Here is a 26,161-nt window from a genome sequence, read left to right on the forward strand (position 1 = left end):
AACCGTTTTATGGAAAACCATTGAACTTCACTTTTAATAGTTGACCTTGTAAAGGCAGCTGTACCAACATTTCACTAGCTGCTTTGAAACTTATAGTTGTATGTTTATCTGCCCACTCTTTCATTCTAGTTTGGGAAGTTTCAGATGTACTTTGTGCAATTCTACACAGTTCTGTCAACCTTTTCATAGAAATGTAGACGTATAGTTTAAGAACAGGTGAGGCTTCTTCTCGAGTTATGTGTGCAGTTCTGGTGGTCCTATTATAGGAAGGATGTTATTAAACTGGAGAGGGTGCAGAAAAGATTTACCAGGATGTTGCTGGGAATGGAGGGTTTGAGTATCCCATATGTCCCCTTAACCATTTTATTCACCTGTCCTGATATCTTAAAGGGACCAATTTTCATGCCCACCAAGGTCCCTTTGACCCTCAGTGTTTCCCAGGGTCCTACTGTTCATCATGTATTCCCTTAACATGTTTGCTCTGCCCAAGTGCATCACTTCACATTTATCTGGATTGAATTCAGTTTGCTATTGGTTAGCTCATCTGACCAGCCTGTCTATATCCTGTTGTAGTCTAAAGCTATCCTCTTCACAGTTTACCACCCCACATATTTTTCTATTGTCTGCAAACCTACTGATCAATCCTTCTGCATTCAGGACTAATTTAGGACTAACATGGCCCCAAATTCTGACTCCTGTAGGGCCCTACTAGACACAGACATTCAGTCAGCAACACAGCCTTCAACCATTACTGTCTGCTGATTGCCACTCAGCCAATTGTCAATCCAATTTGTCAAATTTCCTTGGATCCCATCGGCTTTTATGTTTGGAATAAGTTTCCCTTGTGAGGCCTTATCATAAATCTTGCTGAAGTCCAAGTAAGCTACAGCAAAAGCATTGTCCTCATCTACACATCTGGTCATCTCTTGGAAAATTTAGACATCACCTCCCCTTAACAAGACCATGCTGTGACCATTTTTGATTAATTACTACCTCTCTAAATGCAGATTAATTTTGTCTCTCAGAATTACTTCAAATGGTTTCTCCACCCCTCAGGTTAGTGTGACCGGATTGTAGTTTCCTGGTTTATTCCTTGCTCCCTTGAATATTGGCACCGCATTGGTCATCCTCCAGACCACATGTACCTTTGCTGTGGCCAGAGGAACTGAAATTCTTTGCAACTGCCCCTCCTATTTTCCTATCTTGCCTCACTTAACAACCTGGGGTACATTTTATCCAGCCCTGGATATTTATCTACTTTAAAGTCTGCCACTATGCTAATTTCTTTAATTGTATCTCAGACCTCCTCCCTGATTTCTATACCCATATTGTTAGTCTCACTAGTGAACACTGATCCAAAGTTTCCATTTAGAATGCTACATACGTCCCCTGGCTCCATGCGCAAGTTATCATTGTGGTCCTTAATGGGCCTTACTCTTTATCCTTTATCTCATTATCGTTTTGTCCTTGATGTACCTGTAACGAAGCAGTTCAGGATTTTCCTTTACTTTACCTGCCAGATTCTTTTCATATATCCTTTAAACTCTCCTAATCTTCCTTCTAAGTTTCCCCTGGCACATTCTATACTCCTTTCAGACTTCTAATTTGAGCCCTTGGTATCTGCCATAAAGCTCTCTTTTCATCTTAATCCAAAGCTGCATCTTTGAGGTGAGGTGAGGTGGAGGAGGCGAACCTGGGTTCTTACAACCTTGCTGAATGTTCTGAAGGGTCGGTTATGTTTTGCTCCTACCCCATTTGCAAGGTTACAACTCTCATATGCCTTACCTACCTGAACTTAGTATGTCACAGGAACTGACCTCACGTCGATAATGCCTTTTACCCATACAGGACCATTTCCATGGTTTCGGCACTAAACCTGGTCCCCTGAAGTAAACTGCCTCTCTTGCTTAGCTGAGTCTTGGGTCTAGCATTGGTGTTCCTGATGCTGTTTAAATAGTCCTAGTAGGCGTTTGTGGTCCATTACTATTACAGATTTATGTTTGTAAAGGTATTGGTTCAATTTGCTCACACCAAAGATCACCACTAACCCTCCTCTCTGTATCTGGCTGTATCATCGTTTGGCATCAGCCAAAGTCTGGGAAGCAAATGCTGTAGGGCACTTTTCTCTGATGGGCCACTGGTGAGTCAATACAGTATGAGGAGGCATGTCACTGCATCTCGCTTGGGATCATAGTGTGCTAACACCTTAGATGACATAGCTTCTTCAAATCCCTAAGGGCTATATATTGGCTATGGGACTACTTCCAAGGCTGACCCTTTCTCAGTAGCAAATGTAAGGGTGCCAGGATGGCAACTTGGTTATGTATGAATTTTCTGTAATAATTCACCAACCTAAGGAAACACCTAAGCTCTGGTACAGACATGGGAGCCAACGGGTGTAACCCAGTCTTGTTGAGAATACCAAGTAGGTCAATTGGCATGCCTGGAACACGTTTTTCCCTCCCAAGGCGTACACCCGCCTTGGAGAAATAAGCACTGTGTCCAAGTCTTGTAAATGCTCTTTATTGGTCTTCCTGGTTATTAGCACAACATCCAGGTAAATGGCAATCTGAGGTAGTCATTGTAAAATGTTCTCCATTGTCTGCTGAAAAATGGTACAAGCTGATGATACTCCAAAAGGCAGTTTCATATATTGGTCCAAACCCTTATAAGTACTAATTATAGCATAACGCCTAGAATCCTTATCTAATTGCATTTGCAGGAATGCATGGCTCAAGGCCAGCTTCGTGAAGGACAGCGCCACTGCCAGTTTTGAGTATAGGTCTTTAATACAACGGATTGGGTATTTATCCAACAGCAAAATCTGGTTCATCATTTGTCTGAAATCCCCATAAAAGTGAACCAACTCAATGGACTTCGCAATCTGTATGACTGGTGCTCCTGTTCTGCAAACTGTATGGTTTGATGACTCCTTTGCTTGTCTCCCTGTACTTTTGGATGCAAGGCAAATAGCACTGCAGAATTGTGGAATTGCTTCTTAGTCGATATGTAATGTAACCTTAGCCCCTTTGATAGCCCCAGACCTCCCTGAGCACTTGCCACTATTTAATTAGGACTTCACGCAGGCATCCATTTTCTAATCAAAAAATGTTGACCCCATCAGATTGAATCTTTCTCAATCAATTTCACCCTATCAAGTTTGGGCGCGAGCATTTTACTACAATCAGTGGTAACTGAACCAGCTGCATCTTGCAAGAGACTGGAATCGAAGTTGTATCCTTAACCTATTGGTATTCCTCAGTATAGATTTTCAGCCTAGCTGAGGTCTTAGACAAATTAAGGGTTGGAGTCCAGAACAAATTTTGTTAAAGATTGGTTCTGCAAACACTGATAGAGTCACAACAGTATCGACCTCCATTAGAACTGGGTGACTATTTAACCAGACATTTATTGTGGTTCTGATTTGGATATTGCTAAGCTATCTAACTGTTCCACAGCAGCTGTAGGTGGATTTTGTAGGGTGTGCAGTCTCCTGGAACTAGTCTATGAGTCCTTGTACTCAATTCAAGCCTAGTGAAACTCTTCTGCTGTCATGAGTTTGCATACCCGAAACAACTACATTGGTCTGCTGGCTCAAGAAAACTTTAACCGTTTGGCTGAAGCTTGTCTTTGTTTTGGGGTTTTGCTGTGGGCTGATCTAGGGTCCCTCTGTTTAGGAGATGTCCTGATTGAGGCTATGCAATTGACAAAGTGGCACGGTGACTCAGTGGTTAGCACTGCTGCCTCAAAGCATCAGGGACTGGCTTCAATTCCACTGTTGGGTTACTGTCCATGTGGAGTTTGCACATTCTTCCTGTGTCTGTATGGGTTTCCTCCCACAGTCCAAAGATGTGCAGGTTGAGTGGATGGGCCATGCTGAAATTGTCCATAGTAAACAGGAATGTGCAAGCTAGATGGATTAGCCGTGGGAAATGTAAAGGTTACAATGATAGGCGAGGGGTTGAGCTGAGTGTGATGCTCTTTGGACTGCTGGTATGGACTTGATGGGCTGAATGGCCTGCTTCCACACTACGGATTCAATATATTAAAAAAATGGTGTTCCCCAAGCTCAGTTGGCCTGGTGATGGTGTCCATATCCATTGGCATACTCTATAACTCATAAGCGCCAATTACCGCATTTACTAATAGTACAGCCAGTTCACAGAATCATAGAATCTCTTCAGTGTGGAAACAGGTCTTTCAGCCCAACAAGTCCACACCGACCCTCCGAAGAGTAACCCACCCAGACCTATTCCCCCTGAACTCTATGGATAATTTAACATTACCAATTCACTTTGGATTGTGGGAGGAAATAGGAGCACCGGAGGAAACCCACACAGACACAGGGAGAATGTGCAAACTCCACATGGGCAGTAACCCAATGATGGAATTGAAGCCAGTCCCTGATGCTTTGAGGCTGAGTGCAAGCCACTGAGCCACCTCCACCTAATCACTCAGCCACTTGTAGTGCCTGTTTGAAGTCCAGTTGGGGTTCAACTAGTAGGTGCTTTTGCATGGTCATATCATTAATCTCACATACCAAACGGGGTCTCAGCATTTCTTTTAGGGTTAAACCAGAATCACGTACCTCTGCCAATTGTATTAATCCCGTCAAATTGTGAATTTCCCTTTTTCTTGAACTGTCAAGTAAAACCAAAAGCATCTCGGGACTAAATGAGGCTCGGTGTCGTGATGTTCCTTAGCAAATTCATTAGCTTTGAAAGGTTTTAGTATGGGGTGGTATTTCTGGGAAAGTTAGGCTTCTAACCGAAAAACCTGCGTGTCCAAACACTGTCAGAAGAATTACTTGTTGCTTTTCATCTGCCCCAATGTAATTTGCCATGAAAAAAATAAAGCATTCTTTCCACTTACTGGGTCCAGTCTTGGATGGCAGGATCAAATGAGTCAAGCTCCCCAAATAACGGCATGATGCTAGAAATGCTTACCCCAATTCAAAGATGATCGTTGTGAACAAATCCCTTCAGGGGCCTGTTTTCCTGTTGTCACACTGAAATATCTCTACGAAGGCCAGGATCCTGTCACCAAGTCATCCTTTATTTACATATGCATTAGTGCATGACACTGACCCAGCTAGCATAGAGCTGGCTCCGAGACTGAGCAGCACCCCTTGACATTCCTGTTTATATACTTTTTGGAGTCCGTTCTCAACTAAGGGGATTCTAATCTCCTGGATATATTTTTTCCATTCTACACTACTGCCATACAGCTTATTTTTATCCCAGCATCAATGTTGTATGAGTGTGTATGTTTAGGGGTCAGTAAAAACACCACGCGCAAAATAATTTTATTCAACATTTCCACCTCCAGGCAAAACATCCACATGGCCAATGAACCAGTGTCGAGCAATGCTTATATGAAAGAAAAAGTCAAGGAGAGGGTAGGGATCAAATCAAATAGAATTGGAGGGGCACTCTTGTTTATTTCTATCAGCTCAGACTCCATGAATCGACCAGGCTAACGACCCCAATCAAGGAACTCATTCTGTGAGATCTACCTGCCTGACTTCATTCCAATTCCTACACTATCCTTTTTCTTAATTGGAACATGTTGACCCTTTACTCTCAATTTTTCCTCTTTGAATACTTCCCACTTTTCTGGGACAGATTTACCTGAAAGTATTTGCTTCCAGTCCACTCTGGCCAAATTACATCTGATCTTATTAGAATCAGCCTTCCCCATTTGAGAACTTGGATTTCATACCCATCCTAGTTCTTATCCATAACAATCCTGAATCTGAAGGAGCTATGATTGCTGTGTGCAAAATGCTCCCCCACTAATACTTCAACCACTTGCCTAGCTTGGTTCCCTAAAATTCTGTCCAGTTCCAGGGCCTTCTACATGCAGGTTGACACCATCAACTTCATAACTTGTTATGATCTGTTGACCTTAATCAGTTTCTACTGTTTGGATTACTTGTTAGTTTGGTCACAGTTTTTTTTGTAATTATCTCTCTGCCTCAATTAATCTGATCATATATCATCCTGTGACTTGCTATTCAGATGTTGTCATTTTACTCACACCATCTGACACTTTTGATCACCTGCACAGATTTGTTATTCAGCCTGTCCATGCTCTACTCACATTGTTTATATGCTGTTTTGATCTCTCTGCCTATAAATTCTGTGCCTGCATGCTTCTCTTCACTTCACCTGATGAAGGAGCAGTGTTCCAAAGTTTTGATTTCAAATAAACCTGTTGAACTATAACCTGGTGTGTGGCTTCTGACCTTATCAACCTTAGTCCAATGTTGGCATCTCCACATAATGGCTGAAAAAGTGTCGTGGATGCATTTAAAGAATTTGTTCCTCAAACCTTTCACACGATGGCTACCCTTGTTAATGTTGAGGAAGTTGAAAACTCTGCTGCTTTCACCACCTTTTACTTTTACACTTCCCTGAAACTTGTATACATATCTGCATTTCTGTCTCTCTAGGATTTTAGGGACCCTATCGTATACTCCCAGCAAATGACTGCACTTTTTTGGCTTTTAAGTTCTCCCCATATGGCTACATTTGAGGATCCTTCTACGATGTCTAAGGGTTTAAACTAGAAAGTGATGGGTGGGGCTGGGGGGTAGGGGGGCGGGTGAATGAGTTGAGAATACGAGACAGTCAAATGGTTAAGACAGGTAGAAACAATGCAGAGAGCGAGGTGGAATTGCATTTACCTCAATGCAAGAGGTCTGACATGTAAGGCAAGTAAACTCAGGGCATGGTTGAGAACATGGGACTGGGGTATCATAGATATTACAGAAATGTGGCTCAGGGATGGACAGGACTTCAGGGTATAGAAGCTATAGGAAAGATAGAAAGGGGGTCAAGAGAGGAGGGCAAGTGGCATTTTTGATTAAGAATAACATTATGGCTATACTTAGAAAATTCTGAGGCGTATGTCCAGTGAAGTTATTTAGGTAGAATTGAGAAATAAGTTCTAAGTTTACAGAGTCCAACCAGTACCCACCAGCCCTCCGAAGAGTGACCCATATAGACCCATTTCCCGACCCTATATTTACCTCTGACTAATGCACTAACTCATAAGCGCCAGTTATATCATTTACTAATAGTTCACAGAATCATAGAATCTCTTCAGTGTGGACACAGGTCTTTCAGCCCAACAAGTCCACACCGACCCTCCGAAGAGTAACCCACCTAGACCTATTCCCCCTGAACACTATGGACAATTTAGCACGGCCAATTCACCCAACCTGCACATTTTGGATTGTGGGAGGAAATAGGAGCACCCGGAGGAAACCCACACAGATACGGGGAGAATAAGCAAACTCCACACAGACAGTCGCTCGAGGCCAGAATTAAATCCTTATTGGGATTGTACTATAGACCCTCCCAGTAATCAGTGGAAAATTGAGAAGTAAATTTGTAAGGAGATTGCAGCTATCTCTAAGAATAATAGGGTGGTAATGGTCAGGGATTTTAACTTTCCAGACATAGATTGGGACACTCATAGTGTTAAGGGCTTGGATGGAGATGAATTTGTTAAGTGTGTACAAGATAATTTTCTTATCCATATTCAGTATGTGGATAAACCTACTAGAGAAGGAGCAAAGCCTGACCTCCCGTTGGAAAATAAGGAAGGCCAAGTGACTGAGGTGTCAGTAGGGGAGCACTTTCAGTCCAGTGGTCTTAATTCTATTAGATTTAAAATAGTTGTGGAAATGGGTAGACCTGATCCAAAAGTCAGAGTTCTAAATTGGAGGAATCCCAATTTTGACAGTATTAGGCAAGAACTTGCAAAAGTTGATTGAAGGTGAATATTTGCAGGCGGAGAGACAGCTGGAAAGTGGGAAGCCTTCAAAAATGAGATAACGAGAGACCAGAGACGGTGTGTTCTCGTTCGTGTGAAGGGCAAGTGGTAGGTATAGTGAATGCTTGATGATGAGAGAAATTGAAACTCTAGGTCAAGAAGGAAGCATGTGTTAGGTATAGATAGCAGAAATTGAGTGAATCCTTAGAAAAGTATAAAGGCAGTAGGAGTATACTCGAGGAAAATCAGAAGGGTAAAAAGGAGACATGAGATATCTTTGATAGGGTTAAGGAGAATCCAAAGGGATTCTACAAATACATTAAGGACAAAAGAGTAACAAGGGAGAGAATAAGGCCTATTAAGAATCAACAAGCCCGTATGTGTGGAAGCACAGGAGATGGTGAGATACTAAACAGGTATTTCGGATTAGTGTTTTCTGTGGTGGAAGTTATGGAAGATGGAAAACTTAGGATGAAAAGTGACCATATTACAGAAGAGGAGGTGCTGGACCCATAAGGTGGATAAATTCCCGGAACCTGATCCGGTATATCCTAGAACTCTGTGGGAAGCTAGGGAAGTAATTGCTGGGTCCCTTGCTGAGATATTGGTATATCGTTGATAGCCATGGGGGTGGTGCCGGAAGACTAGAGTTTGGCTGACATGGTGCCATTATTTAAGAAGGGTGGTAAGGAAAAGCCAGGAAACTATAGACCGGTGAGCTTGATGTTAATGGTGTTGAGTTGTTGGAGTGGATTCTGAGGGACAGCGTTTACATGTTGGAAAGGCAAGGACTGATTAGGGATAGTCAACATGGCTTTGTGCATGGGAAATTGTGTCTCACTAACTTGATTGAGTTTTTTGAAGTAGTAACAAAAGACAGAGCAATGGATATTGTCTATATGGACTCCAGTAAGGTGTTTGACAAGGTTCTTCATGGTTGACTGGTTAGCAAGGTTGGATCACAAGGAATACAGGGAGAACTAACCGTTTGGATGCAAAATTGGCTCGAAAACAAGAGAGAGAGTGTGATGATGGAGGGTTGCTTTTCAGACTGGAGGCCTGTGACCAAGGTATGCTGCAAGGATTGGTGTTGGGTCCACTGCTTTTTGTCATTTATATAAATGTTTTGGATGTGAATGTAGGAGGTGTGGTTGGTAAGTTTGTAGATGACACCAAAATTGGTGGTGTAATGGACAGCAAAGAAGGTTATCTCTAAGGACAGTGGGACCTTGATCAGTTGGGCAAATGGGCAGATGAAGTTAAATTTAGATGTGCTACATTTTGGAAAGGCAAATCAGAGCAGGACTTATACATTTAATGGTAACGTCCTGGGGAGTATTGTCTAAGAAGGAGTACAGGAGTTTAACCTTCCTGGTCACTTCAAAGAACTTTAACAAATGGGTGAGGCATGATCTGTCATGCACAAAGCCATACTGACAACTCCTAATCAAATGCTATCTTTCCAAATGCCTCACCAATTTGTGTGTATCTTACAGAACATAGAAAAGTATAGCACAGAACAGACCCTTTGGTCCACAATGTTGTGCCGAGGATCATTCCTAATCTAAAATAAAATAACCGTACGCACACCTCAATTCACTGCTGTCCACGTGCATATCCAGCAGTCGCTTAAATGTCCCTAATGACTCTGCTTCCACCACCACCGCTGGCAACGTATTCCATGCATTCACAACTCTGTGCGTAAGGAACCTACCTCTGATGTCTCCTCGATACCTTCTTCCTAATATCTTAAAACTATGATCCCTCGTGGCAGTCAATCCTGGGGAAAAGTCTCTGGCTATTGACTCTATCCATGCTTCTCATTACCTTGTACACCTTGATCAGGTCACCTCTATTCCTCCTCCTCTCCAGAGAGAAAAGTCCTAGCTTAATCTACCTCTCTCCGTAAGACAAGCCTCCAGTCCAGGCAGCATCCTAGAAACTTTCTTTGTGGTCTCACCAGGGTCTTGCAGAGCTGCAGCAAAACCTCGTGGCTCTTAAATTCAATCCCCCTGTTAATGAAAGCCAAAGCACTATATGCTTTCTTAACAACCCTATCCACTTGGGTGGCAACTTTGAAAGCCAAAACACCATATGTTTTCATAACAACCCTGTCCACTTGGCAACTTGAACACCAAGATCACTCTGTTCCTCCGCACTGCCAAGAATCCTGTCTTTAATCCTATATTCAACTTTCAAGGTTCGACCTTCCAAAATGCATCACTTCACATTTATCCAAGTTGAACTCCACCTGCCGTTTCTCAGCCCAGCTCTGTATCCTGCCTGTGTCGCGCTGCAGCCTGCAATAGCCCTCGAAACTATCAATGGCACCTCCAACTTTTGTGTCATCAGCAAATTTACTAACTCACCTCTCAACCTCCTCATCCAAATCATTTATAAAAACCACAAAGGGTAGAGCCCTGCGGAACCCCACTCACCACTGGCCTCCAGGCAGAATACTTTCCATCTACAACCAGGCAGAGGCCTTCTGTCAGCCAACCAATTCTGAATGCAGACAGCCAAATCTCCCTGTGTCCCATACTTCCTGACTTTATGAATGAGCCTACAGTGGGGAACCTTATCAAATGCCTTGCTGAAGTCCAAATACACCACATCCACTGCTCGACCTTGGTTGACCTGTCTCATCACCACCTCAAAGAACTCAGTAAGATTTATGAGGCATGACCTGCCCCTCACAAAGCCATGCTGACTGCTTTTAATCTCACTATGCGTTTCCAAATAGTCATAAATCCTATCCCTCAGAATTCTTTCCAAAACCTTGCTGATCACAGATGTAAGACCGACTGGTCTGTAATTGCCAGGGATTTCCCTATTCCCCTTCTTGAAAAGAGGACCGACATTCACCTTCCTCCAATCCTCTGGTATGACTCCTTTGGAGAGTGGGGAAGCAAAGATCTTCGCCAGTGGCTTAGCAAACTCCTTTCTTGTTTCCCGGAGCAACCTAGGACAAACCTGTTCTGGCCCTGGGGGCTTATCTATTTTAATGTTTGCCAAAACTTCCAGCACATCAATCTTGATCTGTTCAAACCTGTTTCCCAGCTCCTCAAAGTTCTCATTCACAAGGTCCCTTTCCTTAGTGAAAACCGAAGCAAAAAAGCTCATTTAGGGCTTCCCTATCTGCTCAGACTCCACGCACAAGTTCCCCACTCTATCCCTAACCAGCCCTACCTTCTCCCTGATCATTCCTCACGTTTGAGTAAAATGCCTTTGGGTTGTCCCTAATCCTTCCTGCCAAGCCTTTTTTTGTGCCTCATCCTGGCTCTCAGTCCATTTCTGAGCTCCTTTCTAGTAAATCTGTACTCTTCTAAAGCTGTGCTAGATCCTTGCTGCCACTACCTTACGTGTGCTGCCTCCTTCGTTTTGACGAGAAGTTCTTCTGTTCTCGTCATCCAAGGCTCCTTAACCTTCTTGCCTGTCTCAGAGGAGCAAATTTGTGCATCACTTGCAACAATTGCTCCTTAAGCAGTCTCCACATGTCTGTTGTGCCCTTTCTGTGGAACAATTGCTCCCAATCTGTACTTCCAAACTCCTGTCCGATAGTATCATAATTTCCTTTTCCCCAGTTAAATATCTTCCCTTGGTAACTGCTCCTTTCCCTCTCCAAGGCTATGGTAAATGTGAGGCAGTTGTGGTCACTGTCACCAAAGTGTTCTCCCACCGCAAGATCTTTCAGAATCTTCTCAAGTAACTTACTGACCACAGATGTTAGGCTTTCTGGTCTATAGTTCCCATGTTTTTCTTTGCAGCCCTTCTTGAATGAAAGCACGGCATTCCCTACCTTCCAGTCTTCCGGGACCTCAACTATGGTTCACAGTGATGCAAAAATATCTGCAATTTCTTCTCTAGCCTCTTAGTGTTCTTGGATATATCTGGTCAGGACCAGGAGATTTATCCACCTTCACACCTTCTCATACATCCAACATCTCCTCTACTGTGATGTGGACTATCCCCAAGATATCACCACTAACTTCCCCACGTTCCCAAGTCTGTTGTTTTATTTTTTGTTACCTTTAAGGAGATGTACCTCCCTTTTGTAATCAAATGATAATAAGTTTCATTTTATTCATCACTTTGGGGAAAGTGTCATGGCTGCGGATCACAACCCTGGATCACCTGCAGGCATTTGAAACTTTTCATTACAAAAGGATATACAGTCAAAAGATATCCTTTTGAGATTCGGCAGAGTCTGTTCCATCCATTCCTTTTCGTTTTATTCTCTCTAGTTTTTTTTCTCCTCTGTCTTTTTCCTCTTCTGTCAGCGGCCTGGATGAGAGCGGGGTGGACAGTAGCCAACAGCCTGGAACGAAGACGATTACTTTTTGGGAACCAGTGGAGCCCGGGCAGACCACCTGGAAAGTCTCTTAGAAAGATTGTAATGTCTATCTTTTTAGCTTTATTTATTATTTTCCTAATTTATACTATATATATCTGTCATGTAGTGTAACTTTTTTCTTTATATTTTTCTGATTTTTTTTGTAGCTGGGTACTGGTTGTATCTGAAATGGTACCATGTGATGGTGACATTGTACAGTTTTCACTGTACTCCTCTTGTAATCCTGTGACTCTTCATCAGAACCCTTTGATTTTCTCTCCACAAATACTATTATACCAGCTGAGTTTCTCTAGCACTTGCTGTTTTTGTGCCTTAAGTCCTAGTGTCTGGGCTGGTGTGCTGCAAGTATCACAACCTTAAAGAAAGGGAAAACATTATGTCCCAATGAATGCTGCCAGTCAGGTACTGTTGAATGCAACCAGGTCAAATTAATTTCAGTCAATAAGCAAAGAGTCTTGTCATTGATTTGTTTTGATTCATTACTATCATGTGCATTGAGGTACAGTGAAAAATATTGTCTTACATATTTTACAGGCATATCATACTATAGTGCATCAGGGTAACAGAGCAGAGTGCAGCATACAATGTTACAGCTGTAAGAAGGTGCAGACAGAGATCAATCACCATCTGACAAAGGAGCAGCGATCCAAATAAACCTGTTGAACTATAACCTTGTGTTGTGTGATTTTAACTTTGTACACCCAGTCCAACCTCCAAATCAGAGAAATCAACATCAATGTTAAAGATGTCAGTTCAAAAGTCTAATAACAGGGAAGAAGCTGTTCTTGAATCTATTCGTTTGTGTATGCAAACATTTGTATCTTCTGTCTGATAGAAGAGCATGGAAAAGAGTATAGCCAGGCTGGGATTATGTTGGTTGCTTTCCCGATGCAGGAGGAAGTATAGGTGAAGTCAGTGGATGGAAGACTTGTTTGCGTGATGGACTGGGCTGTGTTCACAACTCTAGTTTCTTTCAGTCTTGGGGAGAGCAGTGATGATTCCAAATGTGATGCTTTCTATGGTGCATCAATAAAAAATTGCAAGAATCTTTATAGATAGGCCAAAAATCTTTAGCCTCCTGAGGAATGTAGCCTCCTGAGGAATTAGAGGTGCTATTGTGCTTTCTTGACCATAGTGTGTCAGTGGGTGGATCAGGACAGATTGTTGGTGATCATCACTCCCAGAAACTTGACGCTCTTGACCATCTCCACTTCCCTCCATTCTGCTTCCTGAAGTCAATGACCGGCTCCTTTATTTTGATGTTGTAGATGGAGAGATATTTGTTTTTACACCATGCTGTTAAGTGCACCATCTCCTTTCTGTACTTCCATGTCAGTACTACCAGTAACATGCAAGGTAACTGCCACAATGGTAAACTATCTACCTCTACCCATAGAGACTGATCCATATTTATTTTTAACTTTTATCTCTTTTTGAACTTGTCTCTTTTTTAATCTGTGTGCAAGTTTGTTGCAATATAATTTTTTTCTGGCATCTAATAAGTAATAAGGTCATTCTTTTGTAAATGCAAGCTTGGTTAAATTGGCTTCTTTCAGAATACAAATTTATTGGGGGAAATTAGAATCACTAGCGAAGTAGTATTCAGTACATTGTTGGAGTTGTGAGCTGACAGGTGCTGGATCCTGATTGTCTACGTCCTAGGGTCTTAAAAGAAGTATCTTGTGAGATAGTTTATGCAATGGTTTTAAATGATAAAATTTCTTTGAATCTTTAATATGGAAAATTGTGAATGTTACTCCTTTAGTCAAAAGGGGAGACAGTCGGAATTTACAGGCCATTTAGATTAACATTTGTCATAAGGAAGATTTTTAAAGCTCTTATGGAGTAATAGCAGGCCATTTAGCTAAAGTCAAGGTAATCAGGGGCAGTTAACGTGATTTGTGAAAGGGAAATCATGTTGAACCAATTTATTTGCATTCTTTGAGAACTAACCTGTTTTGTGACTAAAGGGGAGCCAGAGGATGTACTATAGTTACATCTCCAGAGAACATTTGATAAGGTGCCACATTAGGGAAACTAAAAGATCATGGTGTTGGGGTAACACATTAACATGGATAGAATATGCTAGTTAATCAGGCAAAACTGAGTCATTTTATGGTAGACAAGAAGTAATAAGTAGTGTATCACACAGAGATTAATGCTGGGCTGTCAAACTGTTTACAATTTATGTAAATAACTTGGAAGGAGGGATCGAAGGTAACTTTGACAAAGTTTCTGATGATGAAGATAATAGGAAAGTAAGTTGTGAAAAGGACATGGAGTCTACAAACCAGTATAAATCGTTTAAGTGAATGGGCAAAGATCAGACAAATGGAGTATAATGTGGAAAATTGTGAAATTGTCTATTTTAGCAGGAGAATTATAAAGAAGTGTGTCTGCTAAATGGTAGAGATTGCAGAGCTCAGAGATGTAGATTTGTCTGGGTGTTCTGATGCCTGAATTTTAAAGGCTTGTATGCAAGTACAAATAATTAGGAAAGCTAATGGAATATTATTGTCTATTCTGAGGGAAAATGTATAAAAGAAAGTCTGAAAAACAATCGACATGATGGAGACACCCAGCAAGTTTGGCATCTTGTGTGGACAGAGAAACAGAGTTAATGCTTCAAGTTAACTTTGGAGAAACGAAGAAGAGTCATATTGATTGGTAGTTTTTTTTGTGACCAAGTGGTGAAAATTTATCTGGGGTAGATGTGAAAGTGGTGTAATCAGGTCAGCCATGACTTTATTGAATAGTGGAACAAGCTCAAGGGACCAAGTTACCTACATGTCCTAATCTGTATGTTTGTATGGTGAATCAGTTGCCTGATGCTCTCCTTCAATGAAGTTTTCCTATTTTGTATTTACAATTCTTTAGACACACTCTACAGCAGCACATTGCCAATCTATGCGTATGATGCCGATCGAGTTGAAGAACAAAGACGGAACCAGGAAAGCATGCCCTACATAGATGATTCACCTTCGTCATCACCTCAGCTCAGCTCCAAAAGTCGGGGTAGCAGGGACACTATCTCATCTGGATCCTTGGAATCCACCAAGTCCGTGAGTAGATTTATTCTGAAACGGTAAAGCCCAATACAATGCCTAGAGAAGAATGCAAAGATGTGAAGGGATTAAACAAAAATGTACTTTGAAAGAATATGTTGTTGCATAAGAGAATGAGTAGGGTAGCTTCTTAGCATCACTACTACATAATGAATCAAAAATAACTGAGATCAAATAAATGTTAATTAACATTGTATACTGTAGTGTAGCCAGTTAAAGCAATGCAATGTTGGCATTTTCAGATTATTCCTAATAAAATATCATACATAAGGAAATCTGTGTTGCAAGACAGGTCATTTTGGGTTAATGACTGCTGAAAATGACTTGCTTTCTAATGATTTTCTTTTTTTGTATGTGTGCATGACAGTTAGTGAAAGATTGACATTGCCTCATTTAATGTTATTTCATTTCACCATCATTCAGAAACTGGGGTCATTTGAAACATTTGAAAACACAATTTGATTTTAAGTTGTTTTGTGTTGATATAACATTAGATTGCATGAACCAATTGATACAATTTTGCTCCCTAACCTACCCTTTTGCTGCTGACTCTCCAGCTTTCAATCTTGCTCTCTTGCTGATCCTTTTTCATTTTAAACCTTTTTCATTCTAATCCTCGTGCTCCCAATTCTGCTGCTTGCTGCTTTCCTTTCCTGAACCCTACTATCAGTGTGAGAGCTACAGTGCCACCAGGGTAGGGGATTCAGGACCTATGTTCTCACTCAAGGCTCGAGGTTCATATTGATCTGAAACTGGAGCTTCAGGGTTGTCAGGGTGTAGATCCAATTTGCAGAATTGCATTTTGAAAGCTTTTGTCGCCAATCTCATCACTGGACTCTCATCCTTGCGAGGATTCTATTCCAAGCACTAGCGCTATCTTTTTATGCTACTATTACATTTTAATTTTATATGTAGAAATGTATATTTTGAATAATTAAATATAGATTTGAACAGTTTTTAGGTGTCTTTATTCTGTTGGAAGAAAATACATATTGTTCAAAATGCAAAACTGTTACAAACTCTGCAGATTATTGAAACAATCTGGTTGAATTTGGCTTAGGTTTGTATTTGTTGCCTAATGTACAGTGTTTTGAGGTAGAATTTGATGTTGGTGCAAAGCTAAGCCTATCTTAAACCTATTGGTATTTGAATTTTACTACTTATTATGTAACTTAACTTGGCTTTGAAGTGGAATACATGTGACCATAACTGTTAACATATGCATTTGTAAACAAAGAGAATTGGAATAGAATTTATTTGCAAAAGTGAGTGTTTTTCTAATATCCATGGCAGAATTCAGACTGTAATCTGATTTTGTCTGTACCACCTATCTGTCCCTTTCAACTGATCTTTCGATCCTACCATGGCTAAATGAAGAGTTGGAAGTATCTGTCGATTCTTTCAATAAAAGTTGAGAGAATTCTTTTGATATTGAAATGACTTCGTTCCTTTCAAAGAAAGGCCAAAAAATCGATACCTGCTGATGCTGAGGGAGCTGTGACATGTATACTTATTTGCAACAAATTTGTTTCTGGTATTCCAATTAACTCACATTATTTTGTTGTTTAAACAACCCAAATGTGAGCTTAGAATTATTCCAATTTTTGTGAAGCCACAAACTTTCAATGGAACATAAACTTTACAGCACAGGAATGGGCCCTTCAGCCCACGATGTTGTGCCAAACATTATGTCATATTAAACTAGTTCCTTTTGCTTGCCCTTCGTCCATATTCCTCCATTCCTTGCATATTCATGTGCTTATCTAAAAGTGCCTTGAATATCCCTATATCTGTCTGCTCCACCACCCCTGGCAGTGTGATCCAGACTCTTGCCATTCTGTATGTTACACCCTTGCCCCTCACATCTCCTTTGAATGTTCCCCCTCTCACCTTAAATGCATGCCCCCTATTAATAGGCACTTCAGCTCTGGGAAAAAGATTCTGACCATCAAGTCTGTCTATGCATTGTATGATTTTATAGACTTCTATCAAGTCTCCCCTCAGCCTCCACCACCCCAGAAAACAACCTGAATTTTTCTAGCCTCTCATAGCTCATACCCTGTAATGACAGGCAGCATCCTGGTAAACCTCTTCTGCACCCTTTCCAAAGCCTCCACATATTTCCAGTAATGTGGCAACCAGAACTGAACACAATACTCTTTAAGTGTGGCCTTACCGAAGTCTTGTAAGGTTGCATCATGACGTCCTGATTCTTGTACTCAATTTCCTTAGCAGTAAAGGCATGCATGCCATATGCTTTTGTTATCATCTGAATTACTTGAGTGGCCACTTTCAGGATGCTATGGGTTTGAATCTGAAGACTCCTCTGCACATTATGCTGTTGAGGGTCTACCACGAACTGTATACTTTGCCTTGACATTTGATCTTCCAAAGTGCAGGACCTCTCACTTACTCAGATTAAACTCCACCTGCCATTTCTCAGCCATATCTTCAACCGATCTATATCCCGCTGTATCCTTTGACAACCTTCTACACTAACCACAACTCCACCAATCTTTGTATTGTCCAAGTCATTTACATATATTACAAACATTAAAGGTCCTGTACGGATTCCTGTGGAACACCACTAATCATGGACTGCCAGCCAGAAAAATAGTTTTCCACTTCCTGCTGCCATCTATGGGCAAGCCAACTTTGAATCCACATAGCCAAGTCGCCATGGATCCCATGCATCTTTCACATCTGTATGAGCCTACCATGAGGGATACTGTCGGAAGTCTTACTAAAATCCATGCAGATATCTATGACTCCATGGCCATCCACTGCTCTATCCTCATCAGTCACTTTTGTCACCTCCTTGAAATCAAGCAGAGGGTGACTGAGAGGGAGAGGCATCACTTCGGCACATACGTTGCAGCCTTGAAGCAGTCACCTGCCCTGAAGAGTGATTGTCGCAGGCCTAGTATTAAGGAGTACTTAAGGACCAAACACTATATCACTGTAGAGTTTCCCTCCTCCCCTCCTCCTCTAACCAACAAAAAAGATGGGGTAGATAGATGTGCAATTGGAAAAATGGTTGGTAGCAAGGTGAGTGTGGCTCAGCAAGAAGTACAAGTAAGCTCAGGTAAAGTCCTTTTAACTTTCCTCTTTAGTCTTAAAGCAGTTGATATGACATTTAGAACAGTCACATATTCCTCCTGCAGGATGTGGGAGGTCAGGGAGGTTTCCATTGTCCCAGGTGACTATACCTGTGGGAAGTTCACCAAGCTACAGCTCCTGGGAGACCATGTTAGGGAGCTAGAACTGGAGCTGAATGCATTCAGGATTATCCAAGCTGCTGAGCGCATTATGGACAAGAGTTTTAGTGAGGTGTGTTGCAGGCTGGGCCAAACCCCCTCAAAACATTTTAAGAAGGTAGCTCAGACCCTAACTTTTTAGTTGTTTTAGGCAAATGTAAGGTGGATATTCCATAAGTGATGGAGCTGGTCAAGGCACTTGGCTTCAAGTAAAACAATTTATTTACACACCACCGAATGAAACACAAGCAAACGAAAACAGAATTTAGAATAATAACTATTTGAAAGCCCAACCAATAAAATATCCCCGCAACTTTACAAAGGAACTGTTCTAATTTCCTGCAACACCCCAATAAACATAAGCCCTGGCAAAAAGGTAAATTCAAACACAGGTTTGGGGCGGCACGGTGGCACAGTGGTTAGCACTGCTGCCTCACAGCGCCAGAGACCCGGGTTCAATTCCCGCCTCAGGCGACTGACTGTGTGGAGTTTGCACATTCTCCCCGTGTCTGCGTGGGTTTCCTCCGGGTGCTCCGGTTTCCTCCCACAGTCCAAAGATGTGCAGGTCAGGTGAATTGGCTATGCTAAATTGCCCATAGTGTTCGGTAAGGGATAAAGGTAGGGGTATGGGTGGGTTGCGCTTCGGCGGGGCGGTGTGGACATGTAGGGCCGAAGGGCCTGTTTCCACACTGTAAGTAATCTAATCTAAAAAAAAAAGGTTCTTATTTGAGAAATGTTAGAGAGGGAGAGTGAGTCAGCCAGGAATATCTGTTGAATCAGGGAATCTTTTTCCCTAGCAACTTTCTTTGACCAGCAACTTCAAACCGATTGCTTGCTAAAAACCAAACCCAAAAAAAATTGCATCTATTTCAATGCAAGAAGGCTGGCAGGTAAGGCCAATGAACTCAGGGCATGGACAGGTATGTGGGACTGGGATATTATAACCATTACAGAAACATGGCTAAGGGAGGGACAGGACTGGCATCTTAATGTACCAGGGTGCAGACGCTTTAGGCAGGTATGATGTGGTGGAAAAAGGGTAGGGGGAGTTGCATTTTTGATTAAGGCGAATATCAGAGCAGTAGTCAAGATGAAATAACTGAAGGATCATTGCCTGTAGTGTTAGGTGCATTAGTCAGGGGTAAATATTGGGGAATGATTCTGGGTGGGTTACTCTTTGGAGGGTCGGTGTGCACTTGTTTGGCCGAAGGGCCTGTTTCCACACTGTACGGAATCTAATCAGACCCATTCCCCTATCCTATTATCCGACATTTACCTTTGACTAATGCACCTAACTGTACATATCCCTGAACAATGTGGGCAATTTACTGTGGCTATTTCACCTAAGCTGCATCTCTTTGGATTGTGGGAGGAAACAGGAGCAGACACAGGGAGAATGTACTACCTTCACACAGATAGTCACTTGAGGCTGGAATCAAACCTGGGTCCCTGGAGCTATGAGGCAGCAATGTGCCACCCACAAATAATGAGTCTTCCTCTCTTCTTCTTTGGTGAAGGTACTCATGTACACAAACATAACAATAAAAATGATTGTATAATTAATTGAAATATTTTGTAATAAAATTAATGATTGGTAGTGTGGTGATTGTAGTAATTTCATCAAGATGGATGTCTTAGAATATGTGTTCCCTGATTGGCACAGTTAATTTGGTCCAGTCAGGAATCTTCGAGGAGAAAGTGAGGTCTGCAGATGCTGGAGATCAGAGCTGAAAATGTGTTGCTGGAATCCTAGCCTGCTTAGCTTAGTTATCTTAGCCTGCTGGAATCCTCCCTACCTTTTATCTTAGCCTGCTGGAAATCGCATTTCCAATGCCCCTCCCCCAAGTCCCTCCTCCCTACCTTTTATCTTAGCCTGCTGGAAACCCCACTGGTCCTCACCTACCACCCCACCAATCTCCATGTACAGCGTATCATCCGCCGTCATTTCCGCCACCTCCAAACGGACCCCACCACCAAGGATATTTTTCCCTCCCCTCCCCTATCAGCGTTCCATAACGACCACTCCCTCCGTGACTCCCTCGTCAGGTCCACACCCCCCACCAACCCAACCTCCACTCCCGGCACCTTCCCCTGCAACCGCAGGAGGTGCAAGACTTGAGCCCACACCTCCCCCCCTCACCTCCCTCCAAGGCCCCAAAGGAAACTTCCATATCCGCCACAAATTCACCTGCACCTCCACACATCATCTATTGCATCCGCTGCACCCGATGTGGCCTCCTCTATATTGGGGAGACAGGCCGCCTACTTGCGGGGCGTTTCAGAGAACACCTCTGGGACACCCGGACCAACCAACCCAACCATCCTGTGGCTCAACACTTCAACTCCCCCTCCCACTCCACCAAGGATATGCAGGTCTTTGGACTCCTCCATCGCCAGACCACAACAACACGATGGTTGGAGGAAGAGCGCCTCATCTTCCGCCTAGGAACCCTCCAACCACAAGGGATGAACTCGGATTTCACCAGTTTCCTCATTTCCCCATCCCCCACCTTGTCTCGGTCAAATCCCTCGAACTCTGCACCGCCTTCCTAACCTGCAATCTTCTTCCCGACCTCTCCGCCCCCGCCCCCACTCTGACCTATCACCCTCACCTTGACCTCTTTCCACCTATCGCATTTCCAACGCCCCTCCCCCAAGTCCCTCCTCCCTACCTTTTATCTTAGCCTGCTGGACACACTTTCTGTGATACCTGACTCTGTGATACTGGCTGTGATACCTGACTCTGAATGAGGCAGTAATATAGTCAAGGACTGTTCATTCGTAAATAAAAGCTGACTTGGTGACCTCTGTGGAGTTGTTTCAGTGGTGATGATAGTAAAGCACAATCCTGAAGATAATTGATCGCAACAGTCATCTTTGAGTTGGAGTAAGCACTTCTTGCACCATGTCTTCGTTTGGGAAGTTTGATTTGTTCGACTCTGCCATCAAGGACTGAGCCCAGTATGTGGAAAGTTTTCCCAGGTAAATGACATTGTGACAGGTGAAAACCAACAGGTATTAGTCCTGACAGCCTGTTGAGCTGAAGCTTTCTCATTAGGAGCTTAACTTTTCCTGAGGCGCCAGATACTAAACCTTTTAAGAATTGATGTTGAGGAATATTATGACCCCAAGCCACCTCCAATTCTGAGGCACTATCACTTCTATCAGCAATTCGAGAACCAGGGGAATCCTTATCGAGATTTTTGACTAGATTAAGATGAGTGGCAGAAGCAAGGTACTTTGTTTAATTCTTAATGAAATGCTTAGAGTTTGTTAGGGATATGGGATTAATGGATGTAACTGCAAAAATGCCTACTAGCTGAAGCCCAACTGGACTTCACCCAGACATTATAACTGGCTTTATATTGGAAAAATGCGGCAAGGGGAACATAGTTCAACAGAGTTTGTGGAACACCATTTAGTGGAGGCAATTGCATAACCTCAGTCAGGACACATGCTGGTCAGAGGGACTGTGGGTCAGCCAAGCAAAGCCAAGCCTCAGCCAAACAGTTAAAGGTTTCTTCAGGCTCCTGGCCTGCAAGCCGTTGTAGTTGTTGTTGGTATGTGGACTTGAGACAGTGAACGAACCTCACTAGGCATAAATGGAGTAAGAGAAATCATAAACTGGATCCAGCAGAGTTCATATCATCTTCCTACATTTGTTTTGAAACAGTTATATTGCTTAGCAACATCAAATTCAGAAACAATCACACATGTCTGATTGAATGGTCATCCAGTTTGAATGAAGATCGATTCTGGTGCAGCCATGTCAAAGAACAAGTAAAATTACAGCACAGGAACAGGCCCTTCGGCCCTCCAAGCCTCTGCTGATTCAGATCCTCTATCTAAATATGTCGTCTATTTTCTAAGGTTCTGTATCTCTCTGCTCCCTGCTCATTCATGTATCTGTCTTAAATGATACATCATAAATGATGCTAGCGTGTCTGCCTCTAACACCTTTGCTAGTAATGCGTTCCAGACACCAAACATCCTCTGCGTAAAGAACTTTCTATGCATATCTCCCTTAAACTTTTCCCCTTTCACATTGAGTCCCCTGCTCTGGGCAAAAGCCTCTTGCTATCCACCCTGTCTATACCTCTCATGATTTTGTAGACCTCAATCAGGTTCCCACTTAACCTCAGTCTTTCTAATGAAAATAATCCTAATCTACTCAATCTCTCTTCATAGCTAGCACCCACCAAACCAGGCAACTTCCTGGTGAACCTCCTCTGCACCCTCTCCAAAGCATCCACATCCTCTTGGTGATATGGCGACCAGAACTGTACGCAGTATTCCAAATGTGGCCGACCCAAAGTCCTGTGCAATTGTAACATGACCTTCCAACTCTTGTACTCAACACCCTGTCCGATGAAGGAAAGCATGCCATATGCCTTTTTGACCACTATCGACCTGCGTTGCTACCTTCAGGATATAACGAACCTGAACACCCAGATATCTCTGTACATCAATTTTCCCAGGACTTTTCCATTTACTGTATGGTTCCCTCTTGATTTGGATTTTCCAAAATCTTCCAAGTTGCATCACCTCGCATTTGCCTGAATTTCTCCACCCAGCTCTCCAATCTGTCTATATTCTGTTGTATTCTCTGACAGTCTCCTTCACTATCTGTGGATTCAGGCATACATGTCCACATTGGCCCTTGATGGGTCCTATTCTGTCTCTAGTTATTCACTTTCCTTTAATATACTTAAAGAACCTTTCTGGATTCAGCCTTCTCAGCCAAGGCTAACTTGTGCCTGTTTTTACCCTCCTGATTTCATTCTTCACTAAACTCCTGTATCCCCTAAATACCTTCAGGATATCCCTTGATCCCAACTCCCTGTACCTGAGCCATGCTGTCTCCTTTTTTCTGGTCAAAGTCTCAAAGTCTTTTGTCATCCAGGATTCCCTATTCTTGCCAACCCTGCCCTTCACTCTTACAGGCACATAAAGACCTTGAACTCTAGCTATCTCACTTTTAAAGGCCTCCCACTTGCTGGAGGTCCCTTTGCCTGCAAACAAGCTGTTCCTGTCTAATTCCATCAAAATTTGCTTTGCCCCAATTTAAAACTTGAACCTGTGAAAGTTTTGTCCCTCTCCATAATTATTTTAAAATTAATAGGACTTTGGTCACTGGACCCAAAGTGCTCCCCCACTGTCACCTAGTCACCTGTCCTGCCCTATTTCACAAGAATAGGTCGAGTTTTGCCCCTTCCTGAGTAAGACCCTCTATATATTGCTTGAGGAAACTTTCCTGAATGCACTGAATAAATGCCACCCCCTTTAACGCTATGGGAGTCCCAGTCTATGTTAGAAAAATTAAAATCCCGTACTATGACAACCCTATTTCTTCTGCAAGTCTCCCTGCATATTTGTTCCACTTTGACTATTTGGTGGCCTATAGTACAATCCCAATAACGTCACCATCCCCTTTATATTTCATAGCTCCACCCACAAAGCCTCTCTGGATAATCCTTCAATTATTTCATCTCTGACTACTGCTGTTATACTTGCCTTAATCAAAAATGCAACTACCCCTCCCCTTTTTCCCCCCCCCTCTGTCCTGCGTAAAGCACATGTACCGAAGCACATTATGCTGACAGTCCTGTCCCTCCCTTAGCTATGTTTCTGTATTGGTGATAATGTCCCAGTCCCAGAGTTCATCGGCCTTACTTGTCAGCCTTCTTTCATTGAAGTAGATGCATTTTAATCCAACAGTCATTCCTTGCTCCCTGTCTTGTTCCAGCCTGACCTGTCACTTTAACTTATTATTTCTGATCACTGTATCTCCTTCGAACCTCTCACTTGCCTCCCTGCTTATAATTCCCTGTTGAGGTCTATGAGGATAGACCAAATGAGGTCTATCCAACCTTTCTCATAGCTAAAATTTTCCATATCAGCAACATCCTGGTAAACATATTCTGTACTCTCTTCAAAGCATCCACATCCTTCTGGTGATCAGAATTGTATGCAATATTCCAGGAAGGATCACTGGACCCAAAACGTTAACTTGGATTTCTCTTCACAGATACTGCCCAAACTGCTGAGCTTTTCCAGCAACTCCAATTCTTGTTTCTGATTTACAGCATCCACTGTTCTTTCGCTTTGATCTAACATTGCATTTGCCTTCCCAACCTGCATGTCAACCTGAAGGGAATCTTGAACTAGGACTCCCAAGCCCCTTTGTTCTTCAGTTTTCCAAAGCCTAATGCATTTAGAAATAGTCTACACCTGTATTTTTCCTATCTGTCATGGGCCAGGCCAGATCCCCTCAAAATATTTAAGAAGGTAGTCTAGACCCTAACCTTTTCTTATTTCAAAGGCAAATATGTAGTGGATATTCCAGGTGTGGTGCAGTTCTCAGCTTTAGGAAAAACAATTTATTTAAACACTGTAGTCAAAACACAAACAAAAGAAAACAGAATTTAGAATAACTTAGCTTTGGAAAACTTAACCGACTCATAGAACATAGATCATAGAACAATACAGCACAGAACAGGCCCTTCGGCCCACGATGTTGTGCCAAACATTTGTCATAGCTTAAGCACCTATCCATGTACCTATCCAATTACCGTTTAAAGGTCACCAATGATTCTGACTCTGCCACTCCCACAGGCAGCGCATTCCATGCCCCCACCACTCTCTGGGTAAAGAACCTACCCCTGACATCCCCCCTATACCTTCCACCCTTCACCTTAAATTTATGTCCCCTTGTAACACTCTGTTGTACCCGGGGAAAAAGTCTCTGTCTACTCTATCTATTCCTCTGATCATTTTATAAACCTCTATCAAGTCACCCCTTATCCTTCGCCGTTCCAATGAGAAAAGGCCTAGCACTCTCAACCTATCCTCGTACGACCTATTCTCCATTCCAGGTAACATTCTGGTAAATCTCCTCTGCACCCTCTCCAAAGCTTCCACATCTTTCCTAAAGTGAGGCGACCAGACCTGCACACAGTACTCCAAATGTGGCCTTACCAAGGTCCTGTACAGCTGCAACATCACCTCACGACTCTTGAATTCAATTCCTCTGCTAATGAACGCTAATACACCATAGACCTTCTTACAAGCTCTATCCACCTGAGTGGCAACTTTCAAAGATCTATGAACATAGAACCCCAAGATCCCTCTGCTCCTAAGAACCCTACCGTTAACCCTGTATTCCGCATTCTTATTTGTCCTTCCAAAATGGACAACCTCACACTTGACAGGGTTGAACTCCATCTGCCACTCCTCAGCCCAGCTTTGCATCATATCTAAGTCCCTTTGCAGCCGACAACAGCCCTCCTCACTGTTCACAACTCCACCAATCTTCGTATCGTCTGCAAATTTACTGACCCACCCTTCGACTCCCTCATCCAAGTCGTTAATAAAAATTACAAACAGCAGAGGAACCAGAACTGATCCCTGCGGGACTCCACTTGTAACTGGGCTGCAGGCTGAATATTTACCATCTACCACCACTCTCTGACTTTGACCGGTTAGCCAGTTCTCTATCCAACTGGCCAAACTTCCCACTTTCCCATGCCTCCTGACTTTCCGCATAAGCCTACCATGGGGAACCTTATCAAATGCCTTACTAAAATCCATGTATACTACATCCACTGCTCTACCCTCATCCACATGCTTGGTCACCTCCTCAAAGAATTCAATAAGACTTGTAAGGCAAGACCTACCCCTCACAAATCCGTGCTGGCTGTCCC

General features: G+C 42.6%; 1 protein-coding gene across 3 annotated transcripts in view; it reads left to right on the plus strand.

The window, feature by feature from the left end:
• Positions 1 to 26,161, plus strand: part of LOC122562879 (breakpoint cluster region protein) — a 487,786-nt gene that overhangs the window by 121,829 nt on the left and 339,796 nt on the right. For all 3 annotated transcript variants that reach the window (XR_015761290.1, XM_043716188.2, XM_043716189.2), the window contains exon 2: positions 15,014 to 15,198. Coding sequence is in view for 2 of the 3 variants with exons in the window: in XM_043716188.2 (XP_043572123.2) it covers positions 15,014 to 15,198 (185 nt within the window). In the remaining variant the exon portion in view is untranslated. The remainder of the gene's footprint in view (positions 1 to 15,013; positions 15,199 to 26,161) is intronic.

This window comes from Chiloscyllium plagiosum, unplaced genomic scaffold (genome assembly GCF_037043375.1).
Source record: "Chiloscyllium plagiosum isolate Xiang-an unplaced genomic scaffold, Cpla_swu_hap1 HiC_scaffold_24, whole genome shotgun sequence".
Lineage (NCBI taxonomy): Eukaryota > Metazoa > Chordata > Chondrichthyes > Orectolobiformes > Hemiscylliidae > Chiloscyllium > Chiloscyllium plagiosum.